The sequence below is a fragment of the Vulpes lagopus genome, chromosome 7 (genome assembly GCF_018345385.1).
Source record: "Vulpes lagopus strain Blue_001 chromosome 7, ASM1834538v1, whole genome shotgun sequence".
NCBI classification, from domain to species: domain Eukaryota; kingdom Metazoa; phylum Chordata; class Mammalia; order Carnivora; family Canidae; genus Vulpes; species Vulpes lagopus.
In genome coordinates, this window is record NC_054830.1 from 18,417,180 (window position 1) to 18,444,182 (window position 27,003).

Here is a 27,003-nt window from a genome sequence, read left to right on the forward strand (position 1 = left end):
TGACTGGCCACCCAGGCAACCCTAAACCTACCTTTTTAAATTAACTATAGCAGGGATCCCTGGGTGGCGCAGTGGCTTGGCGCCTGCCTTTGGCTCAGGGCGCGATCCTGGAAGCCCGGGATCGAATCCCACGTTGGGCTCCCGGTGCATGGAGCCTGCTTCTCCCTCTGCCTGTGTCTCTGCCTCTCTCTCTCTCTCTCTCTCTCTCTCTCTCTCTCTCTCTTTCTCTGTGACTATCGTAAATAAATAATAAAAAAAAATTTTTTTAAAAGCAATATTTTAATAAATAATTAAATTAACTATAGCTTGAGTTTTTTCCTCATGGTCATTAAGTATTCTTTGGGAATATAACTTAATGACTTGCCTGATATTCTTATGTATGTGAGGAATAGTTCAGATCTTGGTCTCAAGGAGTGTTGTTGAGGTGACTTCAAATGGTATCCATCACTACTACTACCATCATCCAAACTACCACTTACTTGCCTCTTCCCAGGCTCCCTCTCTGTTCTTGACTCCTCAGACTTCCACACGGAAGGAAGAGATGTCCTTATCTTGATAAAGCTGAAATCTGCTAACACCTCCCATTCTCCCAGTCGTTACTGAGCTGCACTTAGAATCAAGTCCCATGCGATCTGGCCTCTGGACTTTCCTTTCTCCCCTTTCCCTTTGCATGTCATGCCGCAGCCACACTGTCCTCTTTCTTACCCCAGGAACATGCCAAGCTCAGGGTCCACCCTGGCCTCTGACACCCACTTTCTTCTATTGGCCTGGATCCTGTCACCTCTTTCAGGCTCATCTTGAGTCCTTCCCCTCCATCCTGATGAAAGGAGCTTTCCCATAAAACCTTATGTTATCTTCTTAGTAAATTTCTATGCTTGAAATTCTTGTTTTCTATTAGTTTTCATGGTTGACTCCCATCACATAGTAGCTCCTCAGATGTTTATGGGCTGGCAGAGGGAATGAGGACCCTTTCAGGATCCCTATAAACCTGCTTTGGATTGTCAAAGCCTATGAGACTAAGCTTATCCGAGCCTCATGTAGGGTTCCCAGGTGAGGGTTGGTTTTCTAGCCATTTTGGACATGGCTGAGTTGCCTGATAAAGATTCACAGGCAGAGCATAGCCCTGTCCTGAGATCTGGTGAGATTTGATAGTGTGGTTGTCCTTCTTGCTGTGACTGGTTGTCCTTCTTGCTGTGACTGGTCCAGGGATGAGCATGGGTACTGGTGATGGAATAAGTCAGTGTTTGCAACAGACTAAGCAATAGTCTGTTGAAGGGGTAAGTAAATCTTATTCTAAGTGAGCCACCCTGGCCACCTACCCAAGCCTTGTTTGTACTGTGTGCATTGAACCTATGTGGTTATGCTGAGAATTTTAGGAGGTTGTAGCAACTCGGGGAGTCACCATAGCAGAGGGTGTGTTGCTTTGCATCAGCTGAATGTACCTATCAGGTAACTTCAACTTCCCAAAGCAAGGGCTTTCCTGTACTTTATATACCAGGCTGCAAGGAAATAAAAGAAGAGGGGACCCATCTGCCTGGAGGAGGTAGCCCTGAGGTCCTGGACTCTCTGCTCTGCCTCATGCCTGATACCCTTTCATGTCCAGACAGCCCTGTTCTGTTTCAGCTTGGCCAGCACCTGCTGCTTCCCCTTCTCTACTCTAGCACTGCCTCAAGAAATCAATTCGCTGTTACCGACCCCAGCTTAACTCCCAGATGGATTCCACTGACCTGATGATGCCAGCAGGGGCTGTGGGATGCCTCCAGGCCCAGTGGCTGGCATGGCCTTCTGGAGAGACTTGTGCCTCAGGACTCTGTTCTCTCCTGTGGACTTGGGACACTAAAGCAGGTAGTCCTTGCATGTGTTCCCTTGGACCAGATTGGATACCTGTATGCAAAGCTCACTCCAGATCACTTATCTTTCACTCTCATAGATGCCTTTGGACCCTAGATCACCATCCCTCCTTGTTAGGATTTGTGGGGTTGGGTCCCACAGAAGCCAGCTTGGCCTTTGTTGGCTAGATCAACAGCTTTCCTGAGTTGGCCACGGTATAAGTTACCCATCTTGACTCTTGCCTTCCTCAGGATTGGCTCTAGTTCTCTGCAGATGTCTCTGCTCTGACTTGAGTAAGCGAGGAGCTGGCTGAGGAAGGTGATTATGTGTCTAGAGATGTTCTTACCCGGCCTTTCTTAGGGTGGTCAGGAGAGACATCATTGCATCTCATGAAATAATTGCCTGCCCCTTCAGATGTCTCATTTTGGTAGAGCCTGCAAGGTTGGCTTTCATTTTTGCTTCCCCTTATCCTCCTTGCCTGGAGACAATGTGGACTTTCCCTCGGCCCAAGATGTCGGCAGACTGGGAGCAGCCCTTACTGGGGCTGTGCTGTCAGCTGCTGGCGTGGGCCCCCAATTGTTCCCCTGAGAACAATGGATACTCTTTTTGGCCAGGAAGGGGAACTCATGAAAGGACCGTTTCTTTGGATGCTTGAGAGCTTTGTGGCAACTCCGCCTGCATGAGATGAACTGCAGTTTCTTCCTGCCTTGAGTGGGTGTTCCCTAGCTCTGAATGAACCCCTTGTGAACACAGCACACCGGGAAATGCGGGTTGGCGAGGGAAGGCATCTTTGGGGGTGGGTTGTAAGAATGACATTTGCCCAGACATATCAACTCAAATACTTACTCAAGTGTAGACTTTACTTCTGTGTGTTTTTTTTTTTTTTTTTTTAAATTTACTGACAAGGGCTGAAATAATATGATAAAGTAAAAATAGATGATGTTGGGATTGAGGTACTGACTGATTCTGAGAATTTTATTAATGGCTGTAACTTTGCTAAGCTGTCCCTTTGGGAGGAGAAAGATTAATTTTCATTTTTAGAGGAGAACAATTAACATCAGGTAAAATGCTTCATAACTCAGATCTGAAGAGCACTGGCTGGACTGGACAAGTTGTGTTCAGAATATGATCCTGTGGCCTTGGCCTTTGTGTCAAGAGCCATGTGCTGGTTTGAGTCTTGGATGTCTACTAAAGATTGTCTCATGGGTATGGCTCTGCTTTACCTGGCAAAGTAAAGGCTCTTCATACCCACTTGCCCTGTGGTTCCTCATCTTATGTGGGGACAAAGTTTTGGCTCTTTGATCTCAAGCCAGAGGCTTTTTTTGTTGACCTGTGCTATCTCCCTGCAGCCCAGTCATGTGACTGTCCATGTGTGTCATTTACAGAAGCTGAGCTTGGCCACAGAGTAGATATGTCTTATTGTCATAGTCAAGGGCCCAGATACAGGATCACCCTGATACAAGTTAGCACCATGGGGGTCCCTGAAACTTGACTGGAAGCTCAGATTCCATCAAAAGGACCATTTCCTATCTCCCTATGCAGAGGAGACCATACGGTAGGCCTGCCTAGAGGATGCCTTGATCATCTCATATCTCAGTGCCTCTAGGGTGTTCTGTTATGGTACCCAGCCATAGATGGCTCCAGGTTGACCCATCTTTGAACTTGGCTGAGGAGTGGGGACCTGAAAAGTCAAGAGCCAGTGACCAGCTCTTAGGGATGGCAGGGACTTGACCAGGGAAGGCTGCTAGACCTAAGTCATGGGGTGTCCCAGGGCAGCAGTCTATGCCACTTTGAAATGGACCACTAAAGGGCTGTCTGGATGACTCGGTTGGTTAAGTGGCTGACTCTTAATTTTGACACAGGTCATGATCTCAGGGTCATGGGATTGAGCTATGTGTCTGACTCTACACTCAGTGCAGAGTGCTTGTCCCTCTCCCTCTGCTCTTCCCCCCTGCTTGCATGCACTCTCTCTCTCTCAAATGAATAAAATCTTAAAAAAAAGAAAAGAAATAGATTGCAGAGACTCTGTGACCTCTGTGGGGGATGCAGGGAAGGTCCTAGCCTGGACTCCTGGGGCTGCCCTCTCTAGAGACGTTGGTTGGAAGGTGCCACCACTTGGGCCCAAAGGACCCTCCCAAGGGTTTGTAATGTGAGGATATTCTTTCCAGATGGATTTTCTCAATCATACTTTATTTTTATTCTCTAGATCCCTCTTGACTGGCTGTAATCAAGTTCATTCGAGAGACATGGGGTGACCATACTTACCCATCTTTCTGGAGTCTTTGCTTGTGTTTTAACTCCCATAACTCCTGCATAAGTTAAGGTATCACCTTGTGAGTTCTCAGTGATAAACTTTAGGGGTTTTTTTTTTTTTGGTTTCAGAAGCCAATGGTGATAATTAATTAGGTCCTAGTGAGAGTCCAGTTCTTTAGTTTTGTCTTTCAACTATGCCTGTCTGGCACATACTGTGCATAGAAAGTTGCTTTTTTCGTTAATTTAAAAAAAAATTTTTTAATCTTATTTATTTATGAGAGACACAGAGAGAGAGGCAGAGACACAGGCAGAGGGAGAAACAGGCTCCATGCAGTGAGCCCAATGTGGGACTCGATCCCGTGACTCCAGGATCATGCCCTGAGCCCAAGGCAGACACTTAACCGCTGAGCCACCCAGACGTCCCTTTTGTTAAGTTTTTAATTTTACTTCCAATATAGTTAATATGCAGTGTTATATTAGTTTCAGGTATACAATATAGCGATTCAGCAGTTGTATACATTACTCAGGGTTCATCATGATAAGTGTACTCTTTAATCCTCATTACTTGTTTCACCCATCCTCCCCTACCTCCCTTCTGATAACCATCAGTGTATTCTCTATAGTTAGAAAGTCTATGTCTTGGTTTGTTTCTCTCTCTTTTTCTCTTTGTTTTGTTTCTTAAATTCCATGTATGAGTGAGATCATGTGGTATTTGTTTTTCTCTGACTTATTTCACATAGCATAATACTCTCTAGTTTCATCCATGTTGCAAATGGCAAGATTTCCTTTTTATGGCTGAATAATATTCCATTGTGGATATACATACATATCTATCTCACATCTTCTTTATCCATTCATCTGGCAATGGACCTTTGGGCTGCTTCCATAATTTGGCTATTATAAATAATGCTGCAAAAGTATAGGGGTGCATGTATCTTTTTGAGTTAGTGTTTTTATATTTTTTGGGTAAATATCCAGTAGTGCAATTACTAGATTGTAGAGTAGTTATATTTTTAACTTTGTGAGGAATCTCCATACTATTTTCCATAGTGGCTGCACCACTTTGCATTCCCACCAACAGTGTAAGAAGGTTTCTTTTTCTCTACATTCTTGCGAACACTTGTATCTTGTGGTTTTGATAATAGCTCTTCTGATAGGTGTGAGGTGATACCTTACTGTAGTTTTGATTTGTATTTCCCTGATAAGTGATATTAAGTATCTTTTCATGTGTATGTTGGCCATCTGGATGTCATCTTTGGAGAAATGTCTGTTCATATGTTCTGTCCAGTTTTAAATTGGATTCTTCATTTTTGGGGTGTTAAGTTGAATAAGTTCTTTTTATATTTTGGATACTAATCCTTTAATGGATATGTCATTTGCAAATATCTTCTTCAATTCAGTAAGTTGCTTTTTAGTTTTATTGAATGTTTTTTTGTGGTGTAGAAACTTTGATTATAGTCCCAATAGTTTATTTTTGCTTTTGTTTCCCTTGCCTCAGGAGACATATCTAGAAAAATGTAGCTATGTCCAATGTCTTAAATTACTGCCTGTACTCTCTTCTAGGGTTTTTATGGTTTCAGATCTCACATGTAAGTAAGCCTTTAATCCATTTTGAGTTTATTTTTGTGTATGGTATAAGAAAGTGGTCTAGTTTCATTCTTTTGCGTGTAGCTGTCCAGTTTTCCCAATACCCTTTATTGAAGAGACGGTCTCTTTTTCATTGGACATTCTTTCTTTCTTTTTTTTTTTTTTTTTTCATTCTTTCTTTCTGTGTCAAAGATTAATTGACCATGTAATTGTGGGTTTATTTCTGGATTTTCTGGATTTTCTGTTCTGTTCCATTGATTTATATGTCTATTTTTGTGCCAGTACCATACTGCTTTGATTACTACAGCTTTGTGATGTAACTTGAAGAGTGGAACTGTTTTGTTTTTCTTTCTCAAGGTTGCTTTGGCAACCCTTGTGGTTCCTACAAATTTTAGGATTATTTGTTCTAGTTCTGTGAAAAATGCTGTTGGTATTTTGATAGGAATTGCATTATATATGTAGATTGCATTTGGTAGTATAGATATTGTAATCATATTTGTTCTTCCAGTCCATGAGTATGAACTGTCTTTCCATTTCTTTGTGTTGTCTTCAGTTTCTTTATCAGTGTTTTATAGTTTTCAGAGTACAAGTCTTTCACCTCTTTGGTTAAGTTTATTCTTAAATATTTTACTATTTTTGGTACAATTGTAAGCAGGATTTTTTTTTTTAATTTCTCTTTCTGCTGCCTCATTATTAGTATATAGGAATGCAACAGATTTCTGTACATTGATTTTTGTATCCTGATTCATTTATCAGTTCTAGTAGTTTTTTTGGTGGAGTCTTTTCTATATATAGTATCATGTCATCTGCAATAGTGAAAATTTTACTTCTTCCTTACCATTTTGGATGCCTTTTCCCCCTCTTTGTTGTCAAATTGTTATGGCTAGGACTCCTAGTACTTTTGTTGAGTGAAAATGCTGAGAGTGACATCCTTGTCTTGTTCCTCACCTTAGGGGCAAAACTCAGTTTTTCCCCATTGGGTGTGATGTTAGCTGTGGGTTTTTCTTACATGGCCTTTATTGTGTGGAGGTATGTTCCCTCTAGACCTACTTTGTTGAAGGTTTTTTTTATCATGAATGTATATTGTACTTTGTTGAGTGCTTTTTCTGCATCTGTTGAAATGATCATATGATTTTTATTCTTATTGTTATGACATACCACATTGATTAATTTGCTAATATTGAACCACCTTTGCATCCCAGGAACAAATCCACTTGATCATGGTGAATGATTTTTTTAATGTATTGCTGGATTCAGTTGGCCAATATTTTGTTGAGGATTTTTGCATCTGTGTTCATCAGAGATACTGCCTGTAGTTCTCTTTTTTGTGGTGGCTTTATCTGGTTTTGATACTGGAAACTTGCTTTTTGATGAGAGATTAAGTACTGAAAGTTCCTCTGTTCACTTGCTCTTTCCAGACTTAGAAGGATACTGATTTTTTTTTTTTTTTAAGGATACTGATTTGAGGTGAGACATGTTGCTTGTGTTGCATAGTGTTTGGAATAGGTACTATATCTTTATCAAACTGGTGTTTGACATTGTACTTTGTGTGAGAGAGGGCACCAGTGAGGCAGTTGGAGAGAATGCCCCAGAACTGAAGAGGGAGTCAGTTACTAGTTATCTGCTAATATAGGCTAAAGAGTGACAAAAACCTTCACACTTGGCAGTTCCCCAGTCATTGGTCATGGTGATTCATTGTGGGCATTGCCGGTGGGTAGTCTTTGGAGCTCCATATGGGTCTGTCCAAGTTTTGTGGTTTTGATTCTTAGTTTTTAGATGTATTTCATGGATCAAGATTTCTAAAACTGGATATGACGGTTGGAAATCTTGTTTTCCTCAGTGGTGGGCTTGCCTTCTATCTCAGAAGCATGTCCTCTCTGAAGGTTGCTGAAATTGGAAAGATTTCTGGCTCTATGTGAGCCTGTGAGGTAGAGCCTGTGATCTTCGTAAATCAACCTTCTTCCTGCAGTTTCTCTCTCCTACAGGTGTTCCCACCAACAGCCTGGAAGCCATGGAAGGCTTCTTTCCATGGTGGTGGCTTTATAAGGTCGGCATGCCTTGCCTCCCCAATTCCAAGGCAATATTGGTATTTGGTGATGGAGGGCTGAGTGATCTGAAACCCTGGAGGAGTTCCATGGCCTGGACTAGCCTGTCACCCAAACACATGTGCTGGTACTGATGAGCACTTAACACAGAGCAACCATTAAGTGTTAGTTGTAGTTAGTACAGCTAGGGCAGAAATCTTTATCTGAACAAACCCAGAGATCCAAGAATAGTCTGAATCTCTTGTACAAACATGCCAGGATAGAGCACATCTATTTGAGACTAAAGAGGTGAATGCTGGTTGGGTTGTCCTTGCAAGTTCCTCCCCCAGGCTCCTCGGTTTTCATCCATGGTCGGCAAGCAAGTCTCTGAGGGTCCCAGGGCCTTGTTCCCCTGGGAGTCCTGGTTTTTCCTTCCTGTGGCCTCCCCACTTCCCTTTGATGTTTTGAGCTTCTGCTTTCGGGGATGACCAGGGAGGCAAGGCTCCGCAACATGTGCTGGGTCCAAGGCCGGAAGGAAGACTGGGGAGTGGACCCTGGACCTATTGCTGCAGTAGCCTCACAATGCATATTGGGTCCTCTCTCAGCCCAGGAGTGGGCAGGGAACCCGCACCCACAGAAAATCCAGCATGTGCCTGGCCCTGTGACTGTACAAGGATGGCATCATTTTCCCTTTTTTTACAGATGAGAAAACAGGGCTAAGGTTGGGTCAAGCCCCAGTCTGTCTGGAACCAGGAATCAGCCAAGGACTACTAGAGATGAGGCTTCCTGTCAGGTTGGCTGTTGTTATAGGGAAGAGTCCTGGCTTGCCATGGGGGCAGCATCTCTCTGGAGGAACTTTTATATCCCGCTTTGCCCTTAGGCCCTGAGGGGAAAAGTGTTCTAGAGCCTGAAAGGTTTGAAGGCTTGGGAAGATGTGTCAAGTTCCCATGGGCTGAAGGGCTCCTGCTTTTACAGGGTAGAGCAGGTGTTACATTACAGAGCATTCCCTCAACTGAGTGCCCTCAGAAGGGTGGGGCTGTTGGTGGAATCCTTCAGGGACTGTGGACACTGGCAGCCCTTTAGGCATGTTCAGGCTTCCCTGTCCAGGGGCTTTCCCCAAATGGCCTTGAAAATGCAGAGATACCAGTTTGCTAGTGACTTGGCTAGGTTCTTTGTAAAGCTTGTATTTGTTTTGCTTCTTGTGGCCATTTATTACAGTGAATCACTGTCACTTGAAGTGCTGCCTAGGCCTAACATTCCCAGTACAGGATGCTCAGAGATGCATGGATTTTAGAACTTTCAGGTTGATACCTTTCATTCCTATCTGAGGAGTACCCAAGACTTTGAGGACTGTCTGCTTCAGGTTTCTAGATCCAGGTTGGACACCTGTCCTGTGGCCAGGGCATGGCCAATGCTCCAGGATCCTGAGGAGCCAGAGTCTGCAGAATGGAAGGCAGAAGTGTAGGTTGGAGAGGCAGTTACATGTTATTAACAAGTAATGATGTTACTTGGCATAGTTTAAATAAGTGTATGTCTTCTGAGGGTGGCCATGTGGGAACCTTGGCCAAAGAGGGCTTGGGCTTATTCCTTAGGAAATGTCTGGCAGCAGAGCTATGGCTGTTGGGGTCAGCAGAATAGGAATTGGAATTCCCCAGCCAGGTGGGGAAGCTTGAGGAGGCGGGGCCCTTCTCTGTTTTCTCTGTTGTAAAGTGCCCTTGTGTAGCTGGTGAGAGACTTAGAAAAGCACTGGGACTACTTACTCATATGTGCTGATGGAATCCATAGGGGTGGGCACAGGCATAGCTGCCTGGCTACTCAGGAATGTCCCATGGGCCTGGCCAGCCAATTGGCACCCACTTCCAGAGCCTGTTCTGGTCTCTCTCCCAGCTCTGATTTTCTCTATAGGTGGCTTCCCTTTGGATGGCTTCACCTTGAGCTTTCTGTTCTAGGCCTTCCCTCTACTAGGTGTACTGTCATCCCAGTGGTGGCCATTGGGATAGAGTGCGGTTAGGAAACATACTTGGGTGGCTGGAAAGCTCACTACACCCTGGCTCACCTACTCAGTGCCTCTCAGGACCCCAAGTCATGCCCCATCATATGGGAACATCTCATTGTTCCCTGACTACTCCATATGGGCCTTACAGCTTTGCTTCCTATTTTTTGCAAAATAAGAGCAGTTAGCCTTTGCTTTACATGTTTATATGTGGATGTGACAGTTTTCATATTTAACATAACTAAAAAAATTTAAGGCATTATAAGTATTATTTTTGTAGCTAAAGAAGTTTTTTTTTTTTAAGATTTTATTTATTCATGAGAGACACACACAGACAGAGAGAGAGGCAGAGACACAGGCAGAGGGAGAAGCAGGCTCCATGCAGGGAGCCCAACGTGGGACCCAATCCCAGGTCCCCAGGAACAGGCCCTGGGCCAAAGGCAGCGCTAAACGCTCAGCCACCTGGGCTGCCTGCTAAAAAAGATTTTAAAGGAAAAATATGTTTATTGTTTTTCACGGATTTGAAGACACCCATGTTTACAGATATTTTACCTTTTTTTTTTTTTTTTAAGATTTTACTTATTTGGGGATCCCTGGGTAGCGCAGCGGTTTGGTGCCTGCCTTTGGCCCAGGGCGCGATCCTGGAGACCCAGGATTGAATCCCATGTCGGGCTCCTGGTGCATGGAGCCTGCTTCTCCCTCTGCCTATGTCTCTGCCTCTCTCTCTCTCTCTCTCTCTCTCTCTCTCTCTCTCTCTCTCTGTGTGACTATCATAAGTAAATACAAATTAAAAAAAAAAAAAAGGTTTTACTTATTTGACAGAGAATGAGAAAGCATGAGCAGCAGGGAGGTGCAGAGGGAGAGAGAGAAGCAGGCTCCCCTGAGCAGGGAGCGTTGATGTGGGGCTCGATCCCAGGATCCTAGGATCACAACCTGAGCCAAAGGCAGACACTTAACTGACTGAGCCACCCAGGTGCTCCTATTTTACCACTTCTGATGTGGGCTGTGTTTGCAGTGGATGGTGAATGACAGAAAGGGGGATTCTTAGTGGTGCCTTAAGGGGACAGTGGTGCACCTCAAGTTGCTGTGATGTCACAAAAGAAATGTTATTCATGGATCCTTGGTAATCTCAGTGGCTCAGAAGCGGTAAAGGATAGTGCCAATAACAGTTACTTCTAACAATGTCTGATGTCTTCTTATGGGTTTTTGCTGGAGGCAGGAAACCTGCTTATAGGGGGGTGAGTATCCAGTCTCTGGTAAGATTGATAGAATGACATGGCCTGGACACCAGGTCCTGACTGGGAAGATCAGGTAGGAGCTCACAGTCTCCTTCCCAGTCAGGTTTCTGGCTTTTGGCAAGAATCCTGAGAAAGTGGAGCCCCTAGGGAGCCCAGCAGGCCTGGCTCTGGCCTTCCTGCTGCGGGAAGAGAAGCATTTTGGTATCTTTCTGCTGATAAGTAGTGGCCATGAAGGGCAATCCCTGGGTTGAAGCTGGCAGTAAGATATGCCAGATGTTGGACTCTGGGGGACAGGATGGTGGAGCTGAGTGCCTTTCATTAGACCAGAGAGAAGGTGCCACCTTTCTTGCTTTGGGGGCAAGAATAGGTATTTCCCAAAGGTGAGAGTAGTCCTAGATAGGGCCCTGGGCAAGAGGCACAAATCTTGTTTCCTTCTTGTCAGCTGATGATAGAAGTTTCTCTGCATACCTTGATTATTACCAGTCATGTTCCTGTTGAAAAGGACTTTTACTCTAAAATAGGAGCACCTGGGAAGTGCTGTTGGGTGGAATGAGGGGGTAAGCTCCTCAGGCCTGTTTCTGTGCTTGGGCTCTGTAAGAGCAGAGCTTTATGTATTTCCCAAACTTCATTGACTAAAGAACTCTCCCTTTAGAGACCAGAGCTTCTGGGAATCTTTGATAAACACTCTTCTAGAGTAGTTGTTTCCAGTACCCCACCCAGGTGTTGCAATTTTTCCTGAGGTTTGAAAAGCAGGGTTAATGAAGACGTTAGATAATGTCTAGCCATATTTGCTACCCAAATGTGTCCCACTATACTTGAATATATGTTCCACTGACGTGGTAGTTGTAAAGTGAGGCACCTGAGGACATTGAATTGTCCTTTACACCCAAGGTCATATACATTTGAGTCTTATGCCCTTCCCTTATGGCAGGAAGGGCATATGACTCAAACACAATGGTGTCTTCAGAGGGCAAGGAAAAGTCTGAGACAAGGTTGGAAAGGAGTGTTGAGGGGTGAGACCCTTGGACCTGATTCTGCAGGCCAAGTGGGCAACTAGGTGACAGGACATTTCAGTGTTAAAAAACTCTCCATGTTCTTGAGCTCCATGGCATTAGTTCTCCAGGATGAGACATGTATTTGAGTACCACCACTGCTGTCTCCTCATAGTGTGGCCTTGAGCAAGTCATTTGCCTTCCAAACTAGACTGTCTGGCAGCCTCAGTCTTTCATGACCAATGAATGAGATCTCCAGGAAAGGATCTGGTTCCCCCAACAGAAATTCTGAATTACACACTTCCTGTCACACAATTCAGGCTAGGCCAGGGATGAGCTGTTGTGATCATTGTCAGGTTATGCATTGACAGTGCCACTTAACTCATGCTGGTGTCTCTTTTAGGTGTCAGCAGTGGGGAAAGAGGTCTTGCCATCCTGGCTGCACTGGGACCCACAGAGCCACACCCTGGAGGGTCTCCCTCTTGACACCGATAAGGGCGTTCATTACATTTCAGTGAGCTCCACACGGCTGGGGGCCAATGGGAGCCATGTCCCCCAGACCTCCAGTGTGTTCTCTATCGAGGTCTACCCTGAAGACCACAGTGAGCCACAGTCTGTGCGGGCGGCATCCCCAGACCCTGCTGAGGTAGTGTCCTCTGCCTGCGCTGCTGATGAGCCTGTGACTGTCCTAACAGTCATTCTGGATGCTGACCTCACCAAGATGACCCCAAAGCAAAGGATCGACCTCCTGCACAGAATGCGGAGCTTCTCAGAAGTGGAGCTTCACAACATGAAGTTGGTGCCAGTGGTGAATAATAGACTATTTGACATGTCAGCCTTCATGGCTGGCCCAGGAAATGCAAAAAAGGTGGTAGAGAATGGGGCCCTGCTCTCTTGGAAGCTGGGCTGCTCCCTGAACCAGAACAATGTGCCTGATATTCATGGTGTGGAGGCCCCTGCCAGGGAGGGTGCTATGTCTGCCCAGCTTGGCTACCCTGTGGTGGGTTGGCATATTGCCAACAAGAAACCCCCTCTCCCAAAACGCATCCGGAGGCAGATCCATGCCACACCCACACCTGTCACTGCCATTGGGCCTCCAACCACAGCCATCCAGGAGCCACCATCCAGGATTGTGCCTACCCCCACATCTCCAGCCATTGCTCCTCCGACAGAGACAATGGCTCCTCCAGTCAGAGATCCTGTTCCTGGAAAGCCCACAGTTACCATTCGGACTCGAGGTGCCATTATTCAGACCCCGACTCTAGGCCCAATCCAGCCCACTCGGGTGTCAGAAGCTGGCACCACAGTTCCCGGCCAGATCCGTCCAACGATGACCATTCCTGGCTATGTGGAGCCCACGGCAGTCGCCACCCCTCCCACGACTACCACCAAGAAGCCACGAGTATCCACACCAAAACCAGCCACTCCTTCTACTGACTCCTCAACCACCACAACTCGAAGGCCGACCAAAAAGCCACGGACACCCCGACCGGTGCCGCGGGTCACCACCAAAGCTCCCATCACCAGGTTGGAAACTGCCTCCCCGCCAACTCGCATCCGCACCACCACAAGTGGGGTTCCCCGTGGAGGAGAACCGAACCAGCGGCCAGAACTGAAGAACCACATCGACAGGGTGGATGCCTGGGTTGGCACCTACTTTGAGGTGAAGATCCCATCAGATACCTTCTATGACCACGAGGACACCACCACTGATAAGCTAAAGCTGACCCTGAAGCTTCGGGAGCAGCAGCTGGTAGGTGAGAAGTCTTGGGTACAGTTCAACAGCAACAGCCAGCTTATGTATGGCCTGCCTGACAGCAGCCACGTGGGCAAGCATGAGTACTTCATGCACGCCACCGACAAGGGGGGCCTGTCAGCTGTGGACGCCTTTGAGATCCATGTCCACAAGCGCCCTCAAGGGGATAGGGCTCCTGCACGGTTCAAGGCCAAGTTTATGGGGGACCCAGTGCCAGTGGTGAATGACATCCACAAGAAGATCTCCCTGGTGAAGAAGCTAGCCTTCGCCTTCGGAGACCGCAACTGCAGCACCATCACTCTACAGAATATCACCCGGGGTTCCATCCTAGTGGAGTGGACTAACAACACACTGCCCCTGGAGCCCTGCCCCAAGGAGCAGATCATGGCCCTGAGCCAGAGGATCGCCGAGGACAATGGAAAACCGCGGGCTGCCTTCTCCAATGCCTTGGAGCCGGACTTCCAGGCCTCGAGCATTGCTGTGACGGGCTCGGGCAGCTGCCGGCACCTCCAGTTTATCCCTGTAGCACCCCCCAGGAGGGTGCCTTCAGAGGTACCATCTACAGATGTGCCGGATAGAGACCCCGAAAAGAGCAGTGAGGATGATGTTTATCTGCACACAGTCATTCCGGCTGTAGTAGTTGCGGCCATCCTGCTCATCGCCGGCATCATTGCCATGATCTGCTATCGAAAGAAGCGGAAGGGCAAGCTAACACTGGAGGACCAGGCCACTTTCATCAAGAAGGGAGTGCCTATCATCTTTGCAGATGAGCTGGATGACTCCAAGCCCCCCCCCTCCTCCAGTATGCCCCTCATCCTGCAGGAGGAGAAAGCCCCTCTCCCCCCTCCTGAGTACCCCAACCAGAGCGTGCCCGAGACCACTCCTCTGAACCAGGACACCGTGGGAGAGTACACGCCCCTGCGGGAGGAGGATCCCAATGCACCTCCTTACCAGCCCCCCCCACCCTTTACGGCCCCCATGGAGGGCAAGGGCTCCCGTCCCAAGAACATGACCCCGTACCGGTCGCCCCCTCCCTACGTGCCCCCTTAACCCACAAGCGCCTGGCTGGAGGCAGGGGTAGGGCAGGGCCCTGGAGACAACACGGTGTTGTCTGTGGAGACCGGTGGCCTGCAGACCATCCACCCACCGGGAGCCGACACCTGACCTAGCACACACTGACAGACGTGAGGCCTGGACAAGCCCGCCCTCTGGTCCTCCAAAACCCCAAAGCAGCTGGAGAGACTTTGGGGACATTTTTACTTTTATTTTTTGCCTAACAGCTTTTTGTTTGTTCATAGAAAATTCTTTGCTGCGGTTTTGATGGCTGGCTCTGAAAGCACTGTTTGGAGTAGAGGTAGATGGAGGGAGTGAGGAGCCGTGAATGAACTCGCAGGCAGTGCTGGGTGGCCTCCCGGCTCTCTGCGTTTTGCCTTTAACACTAACTGTACTGTTTTTTCTATTCACGTGTGTCTAGCTGCAGGATGTAACATGGAAAACAGTAGCTAAAGATTAAATTCAAAGGACTTTCAGAAGTTAAGGTTAAGTTTTTACATTTAATCTGCTGTTTACCTAAACTTGTATGTATAATTTTTGGGTGGGTATGGGAAATTGCTTTGCTAAAAATAAGCTCCCAGGGTGTTTCAAACTTAGAGAAGACCAAGGGACAGTATTTTTTATCAAAGGAATCCTATTTTTTCACACTCTGTAAACTTGGTTGCTCTGATATCCCAGAGCCTGACTGGGGGCCTCCCAGCCCTGGCTCTGGGGCCAGGGTCCTGGTGCTGGGCTTGCTCTCCCACCATTGCCAGGGGCTAGAAGCTGGGGGAGCCTCTTGGCTATGGACACCCCCACCCCCACCCCACGCACGCTAGTGGCCCACCACCAAGGGGTCTTCATTTCCATGGAAAAGGGACTCCCAAGAGGCAGTGGTGGCCGTGGCCCCCAACCTAGGTGCTCCAGGGTGGGCCAGCTGCTCGTGGGGGTGACTGGGGAGGTCGAGGGACTCGACCACATCAACATATTTTCTTTTACCCTTCTTCTGTGTGGTGTTCCCCCCCCCCCCCCGAAAGGAATATCATGGTTTTTGAAACACTCAGTGGGGGACATTTTGGTGAAGATGCAATATTTTTATGTCATGTGATGCTCTTTCCTCACTTGACCTTGGCCGCTTTGTCCCAACAGTCCACAGCCCCACCCCAACCCACCCCACCCCTCTTCTCTGGCACTGCAGTCCCAGGCCTTGGGCTGGGAAAGGTCTGGTGGCGGGGGAGGAGTGCCAGCAATAGTTCATAGTAAAAATCTGTGGGCTCTCAAAGCTAATTTTTTACTAAAGTTTTTATACAGCCTCAAATTGTTTTATTAAAAAAAAGATTAAAAAATGGTGATGCTTACAGCAGTTTGTACAAGCTCTTAGTGTTGATTCCATGGAACTGACGGCTTTGCTCATTTTGATCCCCACCCCCCTTCTTTTCGTAACGGTTTAAATTCTGGAATTACACTGGGCTTCTTTTGCCTTTTTTAGCAGAACGTCCGTCCGTCCATCTGCATCTCTGTCCCGTGACTCAGGGGTGCCCACTCTGCTTTGATTCTCCTCCTTTGGAAGAAACCATTTTGAGCATGACTTTTCTTGATGTCTAAGAGTTATTTTGGGTACCTTTTAGGGAGGAATGCCTTTTGCAATAATGTATCCCTTCCGTGTTGGAGGGCTGGTGGGTGGACCCAGGCTCCCTTTGCACACCGAGCAGCCACTTCTAAGCCATATCGACTGTTTCGCAGAGGATTTGCAGGTGTTGCTTCAGGAGGGGAGGGCTGATCAGAGGGGAGGGGGGTCTCCAGCCTGCCCTTCTCAGGAGGCTATTCCCCCTGCGCCTTTTCCCAGAGGGCCCAGCCTCTCTCCCCTGCCCAGTCCTTGGTGAGGTACTCAAGCGAGCAGTGCCCCTGTTTGGGGAGCCTGTGGATGAGAGCTCAGTGGACCTCTGGTGACTGGGTCTCTTGCCTCCCAGCCCTGATCTGAGCCAGAGTGTCCCCATTGCCCCAGAGTCAGGAGCACAAATGAGGTCTGACCTGGTGAGATTATTTTTGATGACCTTGTCAAAAAATAAACAATTCCCAGCGTTCCAGGTGAGGGTTTTGAAAGGCCTTCCAAACAGCTCTGTTGCCCCTAGCAACCCCACCATTGGGCACTGCCACACAGAGACATGGCTGGCCCAGAATGGCCTGTTGCCATAGCAACTGGAGGCGATGGGGCAGTGAACAGAATAACAACAGCAACAATGCCCTTGCAGGCAGCCTCCTCCCCTGAGCGCCGGGCTAGCAATGGCCGTTGGACTCTGTGAGACAGAGCCAATCTCACGTTCAAGTGTTCACCAACCACTGACATGTTTTTATTTCCTTCTATATGATTTTAAGATGTGTTTTCTGCATTCTGTATAGAAACATATCAAACTAAATAAAAGCAGTGTCTTTATTACAATGCCATTGCCTCCAAGCATCTATTTCCCTGGCCCCTACAATGTTCTAGGATATGAATAGGGTACGGGTCTAGTGTCCATGTGACAGAGGGAAGAGGGGACCCAGCCAGGCCCATTTCAGAGGGCTAAGAGCTGGCCTTCAAGCAGCCTCCATGCCCTACCATTTTTGTGCCCCTGAGAGGGGTGGGTGTGTGCTCCAGATGCTCTGCCAACACACAAGCTCCCCTTTGCTGTTCTTCTGTATGAGCTGTTAGAGAAATCTTGAGTTTCCTCATCTGGGAGGATGGTGGGAAAGGTCCTGCCTGCCATAGGCTGTCTGCCCCAGAGTGAGTAAGCCCCTGCCTATTCACCCCTGCTTCTTCCCCCACTATCTTGTGATCTTAGGGCTGACTAGTCTCCCAGGTAGTCTCAAGTCAGGTTTGGCCTTGGCCGTTTAGTGAGGGCGAAGGGGAGAATGGTTTCTGGCCAGGCTGTTCTGCCCTATTTGGGCCTATAGATTCTGGGGGCCTGCCCCTAAGTGCCCTGCTTGAGATGGACAGGCCAGCTGAGAAGCATGACTCAGTGCCCAGGAAGAGGCTGGGTTGTCCTGGGTCACGGCCCAGGGTGTGGGAGGCAGGGGACACAGCAGCTGTGACCAGTGGCAGGATAGGAGCCATTGGTCACAGAACAACTGGTACCTCTTGTAGGCTTGCTCCCACCCCCACATGGTCCTCACCATCTCTACCTATAGCCCCCAGGCTGCTTCTCTGCTCATAATCTTCTGAGACTTCTCTTCGTAGTGTAGGTAAGAGCTCAGTTCCAACAACTACTTGTGGACTGCCACACTGAGGACCAGGAAAGGGACACAAGCTTCGCCCCCTAGGCCTAGAGGCAGGAGCCCAGGAAATAACCCTGCCCTTTGCTCTCTTGGCCTCAGGAAGTTCTGTTTAATGTTTAACCTGAAACCACTGAGTTATGAGTTGACTCACTGGTCTGAAAGGAACCCTGGCTTTGGCAGAGAATAGTAAGGTCAACAGGGCCAGGCAGAAGAGAAGCCACAAGGGCTTCTGGCGTCTGCACTGTCCTGCTCTTACTTGGGAATACTTGATGTTTGTACCAGCAGATCCCTGCTCCCTAGCACTCCTGCAAAGTCCATAACTTCTTGGTTGGAGAGGGACTGTACTCAGGTCTTCTGAGCTGGAGAGAGGGTGGTGGAGGAAAGGAGCAGGAAGGAAGGGACGGAGTTGAGGAAGGGACAGACCCACAGGAATCTGCCTTCCTATCCACTTCTGACCTGGGGCAAGTTCCTGAGATCCCTCTGGTCTGTAAAATGGGGACAGGACTGGTCTCCCAGGGGTTCTGAGACAACCTGAGAATTGGGATAAAAAGTCACTCTAAACATGTCTGCCTGTAAAGGCAACAGAACCCAAATGAGGCTAAGAGAATCTGCATTTTCTCCTGGTGTAAAAGGACTTCATTGGGCCAAGATCCTTGGGCTGGACCTGTGGACAAAACCTTGGCTAGGAAATACTGAGGTGTCTAGGAGCTCCTCGGAATACCACTGTTTGGTGGGAAGACTCCACATGACTCATCTACTATGGCCCCCAGCCTGGCCTCCACTTGTTCCCAGGCTGAACAAGGCCCTGGGAGAGGCCCTTCCCCAGCTCCTCTAAAGCATGGAAGGCCCCACTCCAGCATGAGTCTTTTGAAGGTGAGCTTCACTCCTTTATAAAGATTACTATATCTTAAAAATACCAATGAGCAAGGACAACTGGGTGGCTCAGTCAGTTGAATGTCCAACTCTTGGTTTTAGCTCAGGTCATGATATTGGGGTCTTAAGATGGAGCCAGGCTTCATGCTTGGCATGGAGTCTTTTTTTTTTTTTTTAAGCTTTTATTTATTTATTCGTGAAAGACACAGAGAGAGGCAGAGACAAAGACAAAGGGAGAAGCAAGCTCCTTGCAGAGAGCCGGATGCAGGACCCGATCCCTGGACCAGGATTCAGGGCCCTGAGCTAAACACAGATGCTCAACCGCTGAGCTATCCAGGCGTCCCTGCAGAGAGTGGTTCTTTCCTTTCTTTTCTTTTCTTTCTTTCTTTCTTTCTTTCTTTCTTTCTTTCTTTCTTTCTTTCTTTCTTTCTTTCTTCTTCTTCTCCTTCTTCTTCTTTTCTTCCTTCTCCTCCTCCTCCTCCTCCTTCTTCTCCTTCTTCTTCTTCTTCTTCTTCTTCTTCTTCTTCTTCTTCTTCTTCTTCTTCTTCTTCTTCTTCTTCTTCTTCTTCTTCTTCTTCTTGATTTTATTTATTTATTCCTGAGAAACATAGAAAGAGAGAGGCAGAGACACAAGCAGGCTCCATTCAGAGAGCTGGTTGTGGGACTCTATCCCAGACTTCAGGATCATGCCCTGGGCTGAAGGCGGTGCTAAACCTCTGAGCCACCCAGGGATCCCTGCACAGAGTCTTCTTGAGATTTTCTCTCCCTCTGTCCCTCCTATCTCATTCATTCTCTCTCTCTCTCTCTCTCTCTCTCTCTCTCTCTCTCTCTCTCTCTCAAATAAAATCTTTTTTAAAAAATTGGGGACACTTCTAGGGCCCTCACTACCTCTACTGCCTCCAGTTCTTGTGAAGGTGACCCTGAAGTCTCAGCTGGGATGTAGCGAAGCTGGTCTGATTGTGTTTCTGTAGAAAGTTCTGTGTGGCCAGGATGGTGCCCCTAGGTGGATTCAGGGCGGTGATGGGGGTAGCTCTCAATCTTAGTTGTGCCTTCCAGGTGTCCCCCAGGTGAGCCTGGAGAGTCGCTTGGCAGCCGCTCTAGGTCCAAGGGGCAGACAGTGCCCGCAGGCTCCCACGAGGTGGCGCCAGAGGCCGGGGTGAGCCTGGCAGCGGTGGGCGGGCCGAGGAGGGCGTGGGGAGAGCGGGAGCCGGGCGAGGCCGGCTGTGGGCGGGACTCGGGCCTCCGGGGAGCACCCGGCGGAACCCCGCCTAGAGCTGAACGGAGGCGGTCCGGGAGGGGACTGAGGCCCACGGGACGGCGGGGCCGAGTGGAGCTGTGGGCAGGACCGAGGCCGAAGGGGAAGCAGCTGGACTGGCGGGGGCGGGGGGGTGCCACCGGGCCCGTCTTTTTCGTCCCGCCACCGCTGGACAGCCCCGGAAGGCACCGGGACGGGTGTAGCTGGGGTTCGGAGGCTGGCCTTCGCTGGGACCGTTCTCCTTCGGAAAGGGAAGCTGGCAGAGAACAGGAGGGGCAGATCTGGGGCCTGGGCTCCTGCGGCCCTGTGGGCAAACCTCGAATTCCAAAGTAGGCAGGCGGGAACCAAAAAGGATGCTTCCTTTGCGCACTCGCTTGCCATCGTATGTGTGCGGCGCCTGCACACAGGTGGGCTCAGCGCTCGCAGGATGCTCCCCCAGTCTCCCTTTCCTCCAGCCTCAGAGCACTTGGCCTAAAGTACTGTACGGTCTGAGAGGCTTCTGAAAGCAAGTAGGGCCCTTCAGTCGCATGGTTGGGGGTCCCCCTAGTCTGTGCCCCTTCTGTACACTTGGCATTAGAAGCAGGCAGGGATGGAGCTGGAGATGATTGATTTTCTCTGAGTTGACCCTGGAGTAGAGGCATGCTGAAGCCCCAGGGAACACCTTGCCTAAAGATGCCTCCACAGCCCTGGGCACACTCTAGGGCAACTGGCCAAGGCTCCTAGGGCCAGAGCTGCCCTTTCATGGTGTCACAGCCTCAGGCTTTAAGAGGGCAGAGCCCAAGTTTTGGACTTGTGGAAGTAGCTGGGAGCCAGGTCAGGGGAGCTCCTTTTCCAGGGATCACTCCTCCCTTCACTGCCTACTTCCCTCAGCACCTCTGTTGCAAAAGGTCTTGGGAGAGCAAGGTGAAGAAAGGTGCTGGCTAGTGATGGCAGGGGTGAGGAGGTCCTGTGGCGGCAGCAGCTTGGCTCTGGGTGTGCCTCTGCGAGGACCAGCTTTGTCCTGGATGAACCCACCCTCAGGGAACAACAGACCTGGTTGGGTGGGCAAGGAGCTGGGCTTGGGGGATGCTGAGGGGGATGGGTCCTGAGCTCTGCTTTCCTGTGTCCCATACAGTGTTTAGAATGCAAATGAGATGTGGAAGAGGCATCCACTGTGACCCCAATGGCTCTGACTCAGCAACTACTGTGCCCCTCAAGCCCTGTTCTGGCTTCCAGGCAGCACATCAGTTTATTCCTAGACCTCCAGCCTCCTCAGAGAAGCCCTGGACCAGGAATGTGTAGGAGAGGGCAAGAGTCACCCTGTGAGCCCTGAGAAGATCCCTGGGGCAGATCAGGGGATTGGTGGGGGGTGGGGTGGGATGGTGAGCATTTGGTTGGAGTAAGCAAAGATAGGGGGTAAGGGAGGCCCAGCTGAATACATGGTCTTTCTGCTCTTCTGGTGGCAAATGGCGAAATGTTCTTTGTCTAGGCAAACTGGAATTTCTCAACCTGCACTGTCAGCTGTCAAAAAGACCATGCCCATGCTAGGCCTCCCAGATGAAGGAGTTATTTTTTTTAAGATTATTTATTTATTTATTCATGAAAGACACACAGAGAGAGGCAGAGACATAGGCAGAGGGAGAAGCAAGCTCCATGCAGGAAGCCCGACTCGATTCTGGGACTCCGGGATCACGCCCTGAGCCAAAGGCAGACGCTCAACCACTGAGCCACCCAGGCATCCCTGAAGGAGTTATTAATACATAACTAGATGTTGCTGCCCACCTGATACCTGCTGCTACCAAGGCCAGAAACTGGGGGGGTCAGGGAGGGCTCTTCTCAGATGACCATGATGCCCGAGTCTGATTCCAGTCCTTACTGTTCTCTGGCTATTTCCACTGCTATAGGGCAGGACAGTGGTCCTACACTGAGGGCCAGCAGTCACATCCTTCAGATCAGGGCCTGGTCTGAGGAGCAACCAGACAAAGATCAGACTTGGAGACTGCAATCCCAGGGAGGGTAGAGGAGACTCCACATTCTTGGTTTCTGCTGTATCCTTGAAGCCTGGCCTGGTGCTATCCTTGTCCTAGGGCTCAAAAGTACCAAATTAAATCAAAATTTAAATTTAACTGAATTGAAATCACCCAACCTAGCAGAGGCCTAAGGGACTATGGACCTACTTGCCACAAGGCTTTTGCTTTACCAGACATCCTGCTCCATTCTGTCCTTTCTTGGAAGGCAGGAACTCTTCCAGTGGTTCTTGGAGGCTTCCTGGGCACTCGGTAAAGATGACAGGGGAAACAGGCCCTATCACAATACACTCTGATTAGGACAAAGATGAAGCTCAGTGGAGAGAGTGGCTATGTCCCACAGGCTGAAGTCCCTGGTGGTAAAGAGTGATTCTCAGTAATGTGCTAGGGTTTGCAATAGTAGAGCCACAGAGGAGTTAGGAGGTAGGGTGTCATCTAAGAGACTTCTCCAGAGAAAAGTGGAACTGAGTCTCCTGGAGGGGATGAGCAAACTATGCATTTTCCCATACTGCCTGAGTCATGTCTGAACCTCTGTTGCCTGTGGTAGGACATGTGGGCTGGTTAGGAGAGGACGTACAGACATAATTTTCCACCTGGGCCTGTTCCCCAACCCGGCAGCCACCTCACCATTCATGGAACAGAGGTAGGTAGAGGGAACTCCACAGGAACTGAGATCATGGTGGGAAGGATTGCAATAAGGATCAAGGCAGCATTTTGTATAGTTTCCGGGAAATTATTTGTGTGCCTGTCCTTCTCCTACTAGCTGAGTTCCTTGAGACCAGGTCCCACAGTCTTCTCTGGCCTTGGCACTGAGGAGGAGCTAGGTATGCCCTGGCTGAGGGATGGGTATATGCATGTCTCAGTGAGACAGGCAAAGCCAACCAAGAGGCTTGTCTGGGGGAGTGCAGAAGGGCAAGCAAAGCAGCATGTTTTGACTTAGAGCTTACAACTTGGAGAAACTGTGTCTTCTTTATTTTTTCTTGTCATAACAAGCCTCTGGAAGCACCTAACTCTAATAGCAGTGGGGCCTAATTAGCTTTTTTAGGAGTAATGCATTGGCAGTGGGGTTAGACTGGTGGTAAACATTTCTTTTATTTTTTTTCCTTTAAAGATTTATTTATTTTTTCATGAGAGACACAGACTGAGAGAGAGAGAGAGAGGCAGAGACATAGGCAGAGGGAGAAGCAGGCTCCTTACAGGGAGCCCGATGAGGCACTCAATCCTGGATTCTGGGATCACAACCTGAGTGGAAGGCAGGCGCCCAACTGCTGAGCCCCAGGCGTCCCTGGTGGTAAACATTTCTGTTGATTTCTATGGGCTCTTTCCCCATAATGCAAATAAAGATTTGCACAATACAACAGGAAACAAATTATGTAGACAATGCATCTAGCAAATTCTATACCTTCCAGCTTTATTCCCTTTTCCTACTCTACCAAGAACCATGGGTCAGCTGGAGGCCTTAGTAGACAAACAAGGTTGTCCAGGCCAGCCCAGGTAGGCTGCTGAGCAAGAGCAGATCTCTTGTTTGTAGCTTTAAAAAAAAAAAATTATTTATTTATTTATAAGATTTTATTTATTTATTCATGAGAGACACACAGAGAGAGGCACAGACACAGGCAGAGGGAGAAGCAGGTTCCCTGCAGGAATCCTGATGTGGGACTCGATCCCAGAACTCTGGGATCATACCCCGGGCCAAAGGCAGACGCCCAACCCCTGAGGCACCGAGCTGTCCCTTGTTTGTAGCTTTACACCAGCCTGAGGCTTGCTTGGCAAGCTGCCTTATTCCTCATATAGTGAGTGGTGCTGATAAATCTCAGCTGGTGGGGAGACCCTCTATTCTTAAACTTTTTTTTTTTTTTTTTTTTTTTATGATAGTCACACAGAGAGAGAAAGATAGAGAGGCAGAGACATAGGCAGAGAGAGAAGCAGGCTCCATGCACTGGGAGCCCAACGTGGGATTCGATCCCAGGTCTCCAGGATCGCGCCCTGGTCCAAAGGGAGGCGCCAAACCGCTGCGCCACCCAGGGATCCCCGAGAGACCCTCTATTCTTTGGGCTTCCTTCCTTTCTCTTCAGTTCTGTTTCTCCATCCCAGAGGAGGAATGGGAACAGGGAGTCACTTTCCTGAGTTGCATCTTATTGGCAGGTGAGAGAGCCTTCAGCAGCAGCACAACAAAGAGCACAGAGCCCAGGGGCCTCAAGATAGAGCTGGCTCTCCCAGCCTCTCTGGAACAGTCCAAAGTCCAAGGCGTCAAATAGTCTAGAACTGTCCCCAGTCATCCTTCCTCATTCTTTTCCACCTCCATATTCTCTACCTCTTCTTCTTGCCTCCAAAGCTTGCTGTTCTTCTTCATCCCTGTTGGCATCTTCATCTTTGAATCCTGAGCCTCCCTGTGGAGCTTTCAACTGAAAGTAGCAGCCCAGGGTGAACTGGACTGTGTGGGGAAGCAGGAAATCTCCAGAGCCTACACTCTGCTCTTTCTCACCTTCCTGGGGCTCATCTGCATGGTGCCTTGCCCGTGGCCCCGCTGGCATCCAGGTGCAGCTGCGTGGGCCTGGCATCTTTCATTCTCCCAAGATTTGACTTCCAATGACTAAGTGTTTCCACAAATCCCAGTAGTGAGCTGGCTCTGACTGGGCCTTTTCCTACCTGGATGGATTTTTTTCTTTTCTTTTTTTTAAAGATTTTATTTATTTATTCATGAAAGACCCCCCCCCACACACACACACACAGATTGGGAGAGAGAGAGAGAGAGAGAGAGAGAGAGAGAGAGAGAGAAACATAGGCAGAGGGAGAAGCAGACTCCATGCAGGAAGCCCGATGTGAGACTTGATCCCGGGACTCACACCCGGAGGCAAAGGCAGACGCTCAACTGCTGAGCCACCCAGGCATCCCTGGATGAATTTTTTTCTGATTCCATTTTCCCTCTAAGCTTTTATAAGAGTTTGAGAGCACAGTCTCGAGAAGAAAGTTGACATGTGTTCATCCGTCAGTTCTGTTTTGGCATGTGGACTAATTGTCTTCCCATCTGGCCTTTTTCCAAAATGACTGCCATGTGTCATTTCTTTTTGTGTGCCATGTCACACTGAAGTGGGAAGGAGATACTTTCAGTGAGTGAGGCTTAGGGGGCTGGGAAATTCCTGCAGGGTTGCCAGGTTCATCCCCTGGCTGGATAGCAGCTGGATCCAGGGAGGAATAGTACCAGACACACCATATAGCTTTTCTGCACAGAGATTTGTTAACTTGTCATAAAGTTAAGCCTAGTGAAGTCTTCTAGGTGAATGTAGACAGATTGTTGACAATTCTTCCACCAGGAGAAAGTCTGAACCCAATCTTAGCACTCTCTTGGTCACTTATTAAGTCAACAGCCTGAATGCAGTGATGCAATTGCTACAGCCAAAGATCCCTTTGGGGTGCTTTGAGCCTGGTGACTGGTGAATCCCTTAGAAGTGCTGGTGAGGGAAATGCTCAGAGTTATGTGGAGAACCCAGCCCAACCATTAGTCCCTGTGGCCCCACTGAAGACCAGCCCAGAAGATAGGACAAGTCAGACAAAGTCCTGTTGTTGAGGATCCCCTCCTCTAGGTCAAGGGAAAGGAAACAACCCCAGAATCATGAATAAACATGGGGGACCGATCAGAGGTCCAGACAGTTAGAGGCCAGCTCCATCTCACAGCCAGCAGGAGTCTCTGGGCTGAATGCCAGCCATGGATGTGGACAGAACAGGCATGCTTCTAGGTATGCCTTTCAGAGAAGTGGAACTGAGAGTTTGAAAGGAAGGTAGGGGCACCACCAGCCTGCTCTTCCAGGTCCTCCTGGGTCCACTGTACTGTGTCATTTGTCACTAAGGTAGCAGAGACCCTGGAGGTCTGCTGGTAGCCAGGAATCCACTCTGAGGAGGGCAACTCCCCAGGCCCGCTGGCTGGGTACGGCTAATTACCCCCATTGGAACCAGGGGCATGTTGACTTAAATCTGTGGAAAGCCCTAACTCCTTTGGCTTCTACAAGAATAGAAAACAAACATCCTTCTCTTCCCTGCTTCCAAGTAGCCCAAACCACACTGACTGGTGTCTGTGAAGCCAGGAGAACCTGGGTTGAGCCAAGGTCAGGTCATTGGCCTGCCCCCAGTGCTTGTGTTCATAGTCTTACCCCAGAGAAAGGATGTGACACAAAATCCCCAAATCCCAGACCACCCACCAGCGAGACAAGTAATAATATGTGTGCCAGCTCCTTGACTTTCGGCTTTAACATCAGTCACTCCACTCTCACAATGCCTGTTAGAGATGCTAGTGTTATCATAACTCTGCAGGCTAGGAAATGGACTCTTAGCAAGCCTCAGTTAGTTGCCAAAGTCCCACCTGGGAAGAGGCAGAGCTGAGATGTGGGTTCTTGCAGAATCCTAGATGTGTACACACAGTCATCAGACACTCATAGAGATGAACCAAACTAGGAAGAAACACAGTGAAGGCCATGATAACACAGGCAAAGAGGTTCTCACCAGACAGAGTAAGGCAGTCAGGGAGTCCAGGCTTTTTCTCTTTTTCTTTCTCTCTCTCTCTCTCTCTTTTTTTTTTTTTTTAAGATTTTATTTACTCATCACACACACACACACACACACACACACAGAGGCAGAGACATAGGCAGAGGGAGAAGCAGGCTCCACGCAGGAAGCCTGATGTGGGACTTGATCCTGGGACTCCAGGATCATGCCCTGGGCAGAAGGCACGTGCTAAACCGAAAAGCCACCCAGGCGTCCCCAGGGAGTCCATGCTTTATGGAAGCTCCATCCCAAGAGCTTGGGAAGAGCAGAGCTTGCTGGGAAGAGTAGCTCAGAGTACATGGGGAAGCTCCAGCCAAGGTCTGTCCATCTGCCTGGCTATTGGTGTTCATTGGGATCCTCAGGTTATTCC

General features: G+C 48.7%; 1 protein-coding gene across 4 annotated transcripts in view; it reads left to right on the forward strand.

Moving 5' to 3' along the window:
- Positions 1-17,145, forward strand: part of DAG1 (dystroglycan 1) — a 74,607-nt gene extending 57,462 nt beyond the window's left edge. For all 4 annotated transcript variants that reach the window (XM_041761035.1, XM_041761034.1, XM_041761033.1 and 1 more), the window contains exon 3: positions 12,321-17,145. In XM_041761035.1, coding sequence (XP_041616969.1) covers positions 12,321-14,723 — 2,403 coding nt within the window. In that variant the 3' untranslated portion in view covers positions 14,724-17,145. The remainder of the gene's footprint in view (positions 1-12,320) is intronic.
- The last annotated feature ends 9,858 nt before the right edge of the window (positions 17,146-27,003 follow it).